We start from the raw sequence: 12,445 nt of genomic DNA, 5'->3' as shown, positions 1-12,445 counted from the left end.
TTCCACCAATACCACAGCCGCCAATACCACTACCAACATCAATATTGCCAATACTACATTCCCACCAATACCATCTATATTCCTCTCAGCAGCACACAATACCACATCACCACAGATAAAACACCAACATCAATTCCAACACCGCCATCACAATAAATATCACCATCAATAAAACCAACTCTAAAACCAATATAATGACTAATATTACCACTATCAATGGCAACAATCTCAATATCCTTAACTCCTGTTTTACCACCACTAATAGCACCACTACCACAAGTACCACATCATGACCACCACTGCCGATGCAATCAATACAAACACCATCAAATCCATCACCAACAGTATACTGCCACAATACCAAAACCACCATCACCACTATTCCCCTTGCCTACACCAACCAATAATATCACCAAAAGTACCAGCAATAATATCAGTAACATCATCACTGCCAACACCAACATACCCACCACTAGTACTACCAATACCCCCACTAAAATCATTACCTTTCATACAACCACCACTAATAGCACCACCACAAAATACCACACCATCAAGAAATACCAATACCACCACCAGTTCCACCATCAGCAATACCAATAATACTACTGATACCATTAATACTGCCAGCATTAAAACTAATATCACCACTAAACCCATCAATACAAATACCATCACACAAATACCACCAGTATCAATACCAATATTACCACCAACTCTACACTATCAGGTATGGCAAGGATCTAATATTCTAATAATACATTGTACTTCCACAACAGGCCCAGGTGCATGAAAACATGACTGTATTTAACATAAGCGAATGTGTGCACATACATAGGGCTTTAAATGAAATAACTGCTTGAATAGCAAAGCTAACACGTGTTATCAATCTTCTAACACTGCTCAAACTAACAAGGCACAGAAAACATTCTACTCCTCATGTGCACTTGTGCACACATTTTAATCACAGGTGCTGGAAAAGATGGGCTTGCAGAGGTCCAGTTTGAAAGGAAGAAGGTAGTGTATCAGTAAACCTCTGGAGCTTTCATGTGCCTCTGTAAAAGGCCATTGCATGCACATTTCTGTAGTAATGCAACAGCCAAACACGAGTGACCCCTCTCCTCATTCCATGAGGCATAATTGGTGATATAGGTGTACAAGTTACTCAACTTCGGTAATGATATATCTGGTAGAGACATATTCTAGTTGCTTTTGACCTAACACCCAACAGCTGTGATGTAATCTTGGCAGCCAGGCTTCCCTCTACCAAAACGGTATACACCTGTTGGCACAAATTTGTGGCATGGTGTACCAACAAATCTGTTGATCCACTCTCTGTTCCTCTATCTGAGGTTCTTTTGTTCATTCTTTCTTTGGCCCAGCAAGGCTCTGCTTTGGGCACCCTCAAAGGCTATTTATTGGCTACCTCAGCCTTGCTTAGATTGCCTGATCAGCCTTCACTCTTTAAGTCTCCTATTGTTAGTAGATTCCTTAAGGGTCTCACCCAGTTATTTCCTCCCACTCTGTTTATCATGCCTCATTGGAACCTCAATCTTGTCATTTCTTACTTAATGTGTGCTCCCTTTGAGCTGTTACACGATTGTCCCTTATGGCTCCTTACTTTCAAAACTGTTTTTCTTGTTGCCATCACTTCTGATGTGAGTGAGTGAGCTTCAGGCTTAATCTTCTAAGCCCCCATTTTTCTCTGTGTACCATGATAAAGTGGTGCTATGCACTATGGCCTCATTCCTTCCCAAAGTAGTTACACCTTTTGTTGTAGGCCATTCAATCATTTTGGCTACTCTTTACACAACTCCACATCCTTCTCATGAGGAGAGACTCCACCGCCTGGATCCAAAAAGAGCGCTGGTGTTCTATCTCAATCGAACTAAAGATTTCCAGGTGGATGATCAACTCTGTTGGATATGTGGGTTCAAAGAAAGGGAAAGCGGTGCAAAAACATACAATTTCGGAATGGGTCCATCTTTGCATCAAGATGTCCTACACTTTGGCAAGGAAGCAACCCCCTGAGGGCTTGGGTGCTCATTCTACCAAAGCAATTACTGCTTCCACAGCTTTAGTACGCGGAGTTCCAGTCCTGGATATCTGCCAGGCAGCAATGTGGGCATCCCTGCACATGCTTACTAAACATTACTGCATGGACAGTCAGGTCCATAGGGATGGCTACTTTGGTCGTTCGGTCCAGCAGGATTTTCTAGTATGATCTTGGTTTGCAGCCCTCCTCCGAGGATGGCATTGCTTGGGTATCTATTCTGAGGTAAGGAATCTGCAACTAGAAATCTCTGTCAGATGTACAAGTTACTTAACTTTAGTAACGATATATCTGGTAGAGACATATTGTAGTTGCAAAATCTTTACCGACCCACCCATCCTCCCCGCTTGCAAACTGATTTCTAGGGACATAGCTTCCCCATTCAAGGCCTTAGCTCTGGAGCACCAATTTCAGTGTTCTTTTAGCATGGAAAGTCGTGGAAAGAAACTGACGTCATCCCTATCTTTACATGTGTTGTCTTGTTAAAACCAGGTCTTTCGACTGTGCCAATGCGAGCCTGCAGCCCGCAGTTTTGCCCATCCTTGTATTACATCCCTATGAAGAAGTAGAACAGATGATTTTCCTTGTATTCATTATCAGAACTTGTACACAGCGAAACCTTAAGACCCAAAATTTCTTTAACAAAAATAGAGATACGTAAGGAATAAAAATTACAGCAACCTTTTCCTCCAATAATCTTCACTTGTAGTAAATACATGCTAATTTTGATAAACTGAAACTGGAAGTCAAAGATAAGGATATCCATAGTAAAGATCCATTTTATTGTTCTTCCACACCAGATAATAATACTACATAACGTATTAAATGGCAGATCACCATAGTTAAATATATGACTTGCTAATATTGTTGTTCAATAGAAATTAACAAACATACAATATTCACGTAATAGTTACAATTTAGTATCTCTTTTTTGTTTTATTTGTGTTAACTACTCCTAGGGTTGATTAAGTATGAAGTAATAACAAAATGAAACTGTAATTTAATATCTTTCCCTTGAATCAGTGTGGATTCTACTTGTGATGGTATATTTGAGCCCATATTTGATAAGAGATGTAGACACGAATTTGAACCATTGGCACTAGGCAGCAAAAAGTGCACCAGCGCAAGGAAACAGAACTGTGACATTTCTTTGAAGATATGCCAGTGTTCTGTTCTCTCCCTTTCACACAATGCAGCATAACAGCTTTCCTTGTTGTGCTCTGCTGCACTGCACTGTGTTGCATGAATTGTTTGTAAATATGCCCATAAGCGCTTTCTATTCTTTCACTTACCTTTATCCTTCCAAGTTCAAACTGGAATATGTTGGGACTTGTGGCCTGTGCAAACACAGCAGGGAACAACTTGGTGCTTGGTTCCACCTAAAATCAAAAACATAAGTATACAATTCCAAACCAGACTTTAAACAACATTGATAAATGTCAATGAAAATGAACGGAAATCACAGCAGTGTGTTTTAGTAGGGTATCATTTCAGTAGGCACATTTATATACAAGTTAAAATGCAACATAACTAAAGAGCTAAATTTACTGATTTATTCAATTTCACATTATCAAATATGAATGTTAGAAGCGCAACAAATCATAGGAATTTCCAATCCTGAAATCAATGATAGGTTGAAATGTGTTCTAAAGCCCCAGCATGTGGCATAAGGACACCTGGGCATATGGTGACAAAAAAAGACAAGAGGTTTAAAAAAGTATTGAGTATGTTGACTGCTTTTTTAACAGTTGGTACTACGATAAGCCGAATGGTATAAGAACAATGTTTTAGAATCAAGACTTCGAACACAAAAAGAAAAGAGTCACCCTTGCTGATTTTTCTGAAGCAAAAGACAGTAAGAGAGAGAAAGGGTCAAAGAAAAGGAGACAAGAAGAACATCTGTGGATCTTCTCACAAGGAAAGGAGGGGCTTTGACTACAAAATAGATGATACAGATGTTGATCTGACTTTTTGGTGACCAGCAGCTGCTGCGATGCTCCAAGGTGTGGTATGACTTCATCAGTGAATATAAGTGTAGAACCAGTTGATTTAACATCCCATATGCCTATACTAGAGATTGAAACGGCAATGATGTTGGCAATGTCTATTAAAGCCAAAAGGTTAGAAAGAAAAAAACCATGCACAAGAATTATAAGTTACTGAAGTGCTGTGATGGGAGCCGGAGTTATTTAATAGAGTCCTAGAATATCGACTATTAGCTTAAACCAGGCAATGTGCTAATGTAGAAGACAAGAGAGAATGAATCCAGAAATTGAGTTCATTGTGAAATTGACCGGGATGGTAACTTTGCCCTTGTACAAAGATTCCATGTCACTTTCTGGGCAACCCAATTCAATGTCATCCAACTTTTCATCTTTAGCAAACCAGACACAAAGTAGTGTTAAGGGATGTACCCCCTTTTGACAGCTTCAAAGTCAAAATGTATGTTTCATTTCTAAATTAATGAATTTGAAAGGACTTTAACTGAAATGTTTTGAGCTGCTGAGGAGAAGAACGAATGTGTTTCCATGTTTAATACTTTTTTTTGCGAATGCAGCTGATGATTATAACACACCTCTGACTAAAACATATTTCCATTAATTGACAGCTATAGTAGTCACAATAATAACTTGCTGAGTTTAATGATACTGTTTATGTTTGTAATTGTTAAATTCCAGCTTATGATATAGGTCTTTCGATTCAAATATTATATTAGATTTCTAGACTAGAACTTCAGAACACCAATTTGAAAAAAATGTTCCTTGCATGTACTGCAATAAGAGTTTTGCACTTTCTTTTTGTTGACATTACTTTGGCAAGATATACATTATCCTGCACTGAAAGGGGCTCTACAATATCAACTACAGAAAAGCAGGGAGCCCAATAGTCTATTTATCAGATGTTCATTAATGCTATATTTTGCTATTGCATTGGAGAGAAATAATAGTATTCTGCATTAGAAGAAGGATGGAGCTCCACAATATCAAAAACCTAAAAAGTAGGATTTACAATAGTTTATTTTCAAGATGTTTGTTAATGGTATCTCACAATTACATTGGTGGGATATATATAATCAAGTTACAATGGAAGAAGGATGTAAACACCATAGTCTCAACAATAAGAAAGTAGGATTTACAGTAGTTTATTACAATATGTTCATTAATGAGTTTACACTGTCATAATATTTAATTTCATTCAAATTATTCTATATTTTCTGTATTTTGACATATATATGGATATTCTTAATTTGTGCCATTAACATTTATAGATTAAATAAAGAAGTATTAGGGTTTTCTCGTTACTATGAAACAAGCCCTAACAAAACATAGATCATGGGTGTGTATGGTATAACATCCTTGTAGCCAAGGAACATATGTCCAGAAGAATTCTAAATCATCCAGAGATACATTTGAGAAATTAAAGTATTTAAAAGGAAGGTTTAACTCCAAACATGCAAAGGCCACAGCAAACATCTACTGTTGTCCATGAAAGTTTATATCATCTTAATCTCATACTAAAGACCTTCACATATTTAGGTTTTTCTCTTTGAAAGTAGGCGTTTTTAGCAGTAGTTTTAGCTATACTGGATTATTTTAAAAATACATACCAAAAGATTTGCTGGTAGGTCTGTAGACCTTAAAATGAGGCAGCATGGCTATTAATTTACATACAATGAGTAGACCATGTGATACCAGCTTTCCAGCACTTCACTGGTTTCCAATGGCTGAAGCATATTTTGTAAGTTGTTGAAGGACTACACCAAAAAGACTCAAAGCTCATACAGGAAACAGCTTGTACTATACCCATTAATGAGTCAGAAGGGACAAGAATTTAAAATGATTATAAGTGGTGCTGAGTGTTTTCAACACTGGCCACCCAGATGTGAAATGCAGTTGTAAATTTCAGACACGCAGCACAGGACCATCCAGTCATCAGGCACCCATAAACATTCATATATTCACAACATATGACATGAAATAACATAACAGAACCCTAACTTTATCCATAAATGTACCTATAAATCTTCACTTTTCATGAGCTCTAAATTGCATCCCAACCCTACAATTAAGCCTAAACTTGCACATAAACCCACACCAAACAACACTCAACACTACCCTAACCTAATCATGAGCCTAACCCAAGCCCTGCCCCTAACCTTTAATCTCACTGATGTGCAGTGTCAAGGTACTTGTGTTGATCTTCAAATACACTGCTATTCTATGTAGTGATATGTGTCTATAGAATGTCATCTATGTAAAGGTGCATCAATGTGGCAAAGTTCATCCCAGCAGGCAAAGAGTTTTTCACTATTGCTGATTGAAGGCTTTTGGTGAGTTTGCAGTGGGAAAGTATAAGTTCGTAGTTTCCACCACTTACTGTCCCTGAAAATTTCCACAGTAGCCACTCTCACATTTTATACATTATCATGAATTTCTGCTCTGGGAAATTTCCTTGTAGCACAGAAAATATTATTGAGTTCACTATAGGCAAAACTCAAGATGACTCAGTCGCTCCTCTAATTAACAGCCCAGTCCACTTTTTGCACTTTTTGTTATCACTCCAGAAGGACAGCCCACAGAGCAGAGAGCAAGAAACTTTTGTTGGGACTGAGCTGAAAAAAGTCTCTCGGAACCAGAGCTATCCATTTTTAAACACACGATAGTCAGCCAGGCCTTGTTACTTTCAATCATTCATGGGCTATTAAGCCTGATCCCTTTAAAGTTACTGTTCAGACAAATTCTCCTTTACACATGTTATATGTCATGCTACCTAGACATCAGTCTGGTGTTCGGACAAAAAAGTTCAGCCAGTCCCACTGCCAGAGGCGTTTTAAGGCATGGGCAATGGGGCCTCTGGCCTGGGGCCCCCTGATAGAGTAATCTCTGTTCTGCAGACAGTCTGGCCCTGATGACCTTGTATAATTCTTATACAAATTGTTTGCCGCTTTCCGTTAATTTATTTTGAATGTAGGTGATGTGTGAGAGTTTATTAGATTCAACACAGTTAGAGTTTGGACCACTATCAGTCACCTGGAGAAAGACGTCATGAAAGAGCTTAAGATGGATCATAAATTCAAAGCCGTTCAGAACAGGGGCCACATAATAGGTTTGGGCCACGGCCCCAAAATCCTTAAAATGTCCCTGCACACAGCACCAGAGGCAGTGCTGAGAAGGAAAGGGCAAACAACGGTAATAGAGATAACAAGCATTAGGCAACAACAGATGTTAACAATCTAGGACACCAAAATAGCAAACAGATCGACCCTTCCAATAAGCTGGTACAGGCTTAACCATGAACTTGAAACTATTGTTTGAACTATCACACATGTATAGCATGACAAAGAAACATGGAACGTTTAATTAAAAATATAAAATAATTTGTTTGTGAAAATTGTGCATTTTTTACATTACTGTACTGCGTATTCTCATCTGTGAATAATCATAGCTCATAAGCTTAGTATTAAAGACAACATCTAATACTTCTTACAATAATTCTGGTCTGCGCCAGTCTGACTACTGATCCTTTCAAGATAAGAATACAGTTAGCTATCACTCATCATTTTAGGTTGGTGTGTGTCCATCTCAGCAACCTCTGTGTATTCATATATAGCAACCACACATTTCTAATAAGCATTGATCATAACAAAAAAGCACAATTGTAAGCTATCTGAGTCACAGATACTGCAAGTGATGGCACATGGATCAAAGGACATGCGATATAGCTCTTGCTATTCAATAACTTGGGATTTAACCTTTCTTAACGGAATGCACACGTCTACTCCACCTGGTGCCAAACAATGTAATATTTAATGTAGTCATGTGTACATCTGCGTTTCATGCACATGTGCATTTTTTTACTACAACACATTTCTAAATTCTGGACAAGAATTCTGTTGCTCCCCTTAAACGCTACGGCTCGGAAGATATTACGAGCCATTTTTCTTTAACTTTGAGGTTTGAGGGCCTTGTGCAAACGTTATGTTGCTATTAATGTAGTATTTTTCGTTTTTTGCGGAAAAGTCCTTGGCTTAAGCCTATTAACAGTAGACTTTGAAATGATCGCAAAAGACTGACTTCTTTGCCAATGCTTTATGAGGTTTGGGCACTCAAACGAAGATAATGATGTAGACGATGGCTCCCAGGGGGACAGTGAACACATGGTGAACAACAGCGATAATAAATGACTACTTACTGAATGTCAAACAATAGCACCAAGAAACATTGGTCTAGTAGAGGCAGCAAATACTCTCAGGACCAGCGAGCACAATTACAACAGAGGTACAAACACAATGACAGGCCTGAGGATAAGGCTTGCACGATCAAACCCCACCCACCCCCCGATATGAGCACCCTCCAATTTGGGTCAACCCATTGTCAGGCCTTACATTTCAACAAACATGGCTAAGGTAACGCTGTAAACAGTATATGCTGCGCTACATGGAAACTCAATAGCAAGACAAGACGTGAATCGTTAGATCCCTTCTTTCCTTGCTGTTCAGATGAGGAGCAGCAAGGTTGCCATGTAGCCTACTGCATGCAAGGACAATATGCCTTCCACCCCAGCTGGGTCATGAGTTCTCTCTCTCCCCTAATTACAGTAAACATGTAACCCATGTAATGTGAGCAGACTTGAACCCACAACGTCCAGGAGGTCGGAGGGCCTCCCCAGTGCATAGTTTTGAAATACAACGGGGCTAAATTGTACTTTTTACAACACAATTTTCCAGAAAATATTTTAATAGTTAATTAGGCCTGGGCGGAATTTCATTTAAGCTGGAGTAATTGAAGTAATTTTGGTAATTCTGATTCACTTTGATACAGAATTATCGACAATAAATTGATTACTCCTGCTTGCCTATTTAAGAGTAATTTGGGGGAAGAAATCCTACAGCAAGAGCACATTTAGCGAGCGAACACTTGCGCTATTGCACTATTCATGTTCTGCTGAATTTAGCTTAGTACAAATGCTTCTTCACGTCCATTTTGGAGGCAAGAGTGCATTTTACACAAAGAAAATAACACTAGATGCCAGGATCAAGTTGGGGGGAAATTTCACCACCCGAGCGCATTTAGTGAGTGTGAGTGTGTGCTCACATTCACTCTTCGCGTTGTGTTGCATTTAGTGCTATTTCTTAGCGCACTATGCATCCATGCACCCACTCTAAAAGCGAGGGGGCATTTCTGCACCAAGAAATTGGACTAAACGGAGAATTCCTCTTCTTGTGTATATACTGGTTAAGTCCACCCCTATAATTCATAAAGCTGAAAGAAGCTAAATCTTCCTAGGTTTTTTTGTGTGGAATTCCACCACCCTGCCCCCTCACTCACAAATGTGCCCGAAATAGGGGAATGAGCAGTGCATTTTAAATCACTAAACCCCTAAGAAATTACTTGCATTCATATTGGTTTCAAAAATGGTTTATGTCATCTTTGTGTGGGTGTCTCTGTGCACACAATGTCTATATACATCATATTTACATTGCGGTGCTTTTTGCAATAGGTGTTTCTTCTCATTCGGTATTTTGCAAATCACAACCCGTTATTTAGATCCTCACGGGTATGTCTCCAAAGCCTTGGAATGCAGTGTTTGTTGTGATTTAGCAAGCAGTGTACCCTGGATTTACATAAGATTAACAGTATATTAGACGTTTTGGCAGAATTAATTTGTGTGATACGGCGTTTAACTGACAATGTGTTTCAACTCTTGTTAAATGATCGAATGAAATGCAACACCCCAAACATCCTGCACTTCATTAGGGAAAAAATTCACACATTTCATGCTTGGTTGTCATTTCCACCTGTCGGTCATAATCCAAACAATTGTTTTTATTGTTTAATTAGTTGTTTGCAGAGAGCAAAACACAAACACGGGTTTCAGATTGCAGCTATTGCTAAAGCAGTAGAGGTGCCGGGACCCTCAGACCTGCTTTGCAGGCGCTAAACGAACAGATAAAAAAGACGCCAGGTAAAGATAAATCAACAAAAACACTGAATTGAGACGAATATGAAAAAACACAAAAAAACTCTGGTGTTCTTAAAACGAGATGACTGCTTATGGACCTTCGTTTAAATGGGAGATTGTGCCAGATGTGCACACCTAGGAAGTAGAGCAAATGTCCCCCTGTGGGAGCTCGAATTACTTATGGGGTGTTGGCAAGAAGAAACAACTTGCGCACAAAGATCTGGATGTGTGATACAAAGAAAAGCTTTCTGGAAAACAGGGGCGGTCAAGACCACAGAAAACCTTCCGAGCCATGTAAAGGGCCTTAAGCTTAAGGATGACTGTTGATGACGCTGAAATGAAGGTTTTACATTTATTAGTGCATAAACGTAGTACTGCAATAATCAAGTGTGACTTTAACCGAACTAATAAAGATTGTACGGGGACAAATGTGCCCTCAGAGTAGTTCGCCAACATTTATAAGCGTGCTTTATATAACGTGATGTATTAGAATTGTATTAATTTGACATAATCGTAAACGTGTGCCATGATTTGTTTGTTAGAAATGTTTTAGCTTAGCATTACTTTAGTGGAGGCTTTGGCCTAGTTGCCTTGTCTCACGGTTTAGATGCTCGTATTTTTCCATTGTGCTAGTAAAACGTGTATTTTTGCTTGAAGCTGTACTTTTCCAGTGAGATCGGTTCTCACATGCTTATCTTTAAGGTTTCGTGCCAGCCTGGCATCTTCTTCTTTGCTCCAAGGTCAATCTGCAGGTGCAGACAATGGACGCTCTGAAAGTGAGTTAATTGGTAAAATATGTTGCAACTTACGTTCCCGACTCCAAGGATAATGTATGCCTAGGTAGAAGCTTGTAAACTGTTGTTTTTGATTGGACAATTTGAAGCCAACCTATGAACCCTCCAATGGAAGACCCTACTGGATTTGAACTATTGTCTATTTAAACCTGGTGCACAAGAAGAAAGGAGCCTTTTCGCCATTATTCATCGCAGCCCATACCCGCCATTTTGCAGGACATTACAGCCATTTTGCCAGCTGCGACGCCATTTTGATGCTTTCTCTAATCGAGAGAAGGAGTCCTTAAGTAATTCTCGCCCTAGAGACCTTAACTTTGATTCGTCCCTTTGCATGAAGTAGTAGTTTTGTCCTTTATCTTGCCGCTGTGAGGCAATTGCCCCGTCCACCCTGCCCCCCTTTGCCCCGTCCCATGCTGATCGAAACCGGTACCCATGCTGATCGAAACCGGTACCTGTGAGACGAAGACTTCCTTGAATGCTGATTGAATTTGGTAAATATGAAAGGAAAATTTACAATTGCATTGTGTTTCTTTTTAGGTAACCAACTGCTGATTTTGATGAGAGCCCTAGTTAGGAGTTTTCCAAATTAATGTTGCTAAATTGTTTTTGCATGAAGTCCCACATGCAGATGCTAATTTGAGGTTAGATGAGGATTCATTTGTTGCACGATGCAATTTGAGACCTTGTTATGCTGACTAATGTATGCAATTAGCTCATTACAGATTATAGTTTTAGTGGTTTGCGCTGCTATCATCGAATGCATTGTTATTCAAATGCTGCATGGATTGCATCTTTTCCGTCGTTATGGACAGCTATTAATGTTCATTTACATATATCATTTGGTGTTGAGACACATTTATATTGTGCTAGCTTTGTTAATATAGGGAAATAAATGCATTAACTTGGAATAAACTGGTGTGGTTATTTATGACCGAAAGGTCATAGTTCGCCGATATGTTTTCTGGATTAATTGTGAAGTGTTATGTTGATCAGGGCATCGCTTATGTTCATTATTGATTATTGATTTTGATTAAATTGATTAATGTAAGGGTGAGGAGTGTCCCACTTAGCCAAAAGATTCATCGACCTAAGAGCGTCCGAAATACAGGTAATTTAGTAGATCGGTAACGCTCTATCAGTAGATGGTAGCAGAGGACGGTTTCGCCTTTTGGGACCCATCAACTCTTAAAGTACATGGTGTTGAATTAACGATTACGCCCTTTGGGATCCTGCTCGAGAGGTATATGGTGTTGAATTAGATTTTCTTGGGAAAAACAGATTGAGAGAATGATGATGCCCTAAGTCCCCCGCGACTTTCCCGGGATCTCGGAACTTGCGAATGGAAAGAATGGAGGTGTGAGATCGGCGTTGGCGGTACTAGTGATGGTATGAGTGAAGTTAGGATTTTGCGCTTGCACAGCTTATTGCCGCAGATTGTTTGAAAAGGTTGCGAGGATTTTAGAGAATAGCGGAGGTGCGACTCCGAGTGTAGGAGTAGGGAAGTCGTCGAACTTCATAGAGAATAGCGGAGGTGCGACTCCGAGTGTGAGAGTAGGGAAGTCGTCGAACTTCATGTGCATGTGGCGATTTGTGCAGAAAAAGGACCACGTGGTTGTTGTTGTTGAGACGGGCCCTG

General features: G+C 39.4%; 1 protein-coding gene across 1 annotated transcript in view; it reads right to left on the bottom strand.

The window, feature by feature from the left end:
* The window catches only part of RYR2 (ryanodine receptor 2), a 2,714,825-nt gene that overhangs the window by 1,158,497 nt on the left and 1,543,883 nt on the right, over positions 1 to 12,445 (bottom strand). Inside the window, exon 34 of the mRNA XM_069234403.1 lies at positions 3,346 to 3,432. Coding sequence (XP_069090504.1) covers positions 3,346 to 3,432 — 87 coding nt within the window. The remainder of the gene's footprint in view (positions 1 to 3,345; positions 3,433 to 12,445) is intronic.

Source organism: Pleurodeles waltl, chromosome 5 (genome assembly GCF_031143425.1).
Source record: "Pleurodeles waltl isolate 20211129_DDA chromosome 5, aPleWal1.hap1.20221129, whole genome shotgun sequence".
In the NCBI taxonomy this organism is placed as follows: domain Eukaryota; kingdom Metazoa; phylum Chordata; class Amphibia; order Caudata; family Salamandridae; genus Pleurodeles; species Pleurodeles waltl.
This window is presented reverse-complemented; position numbering and strand designations above follow the sequence as displayed.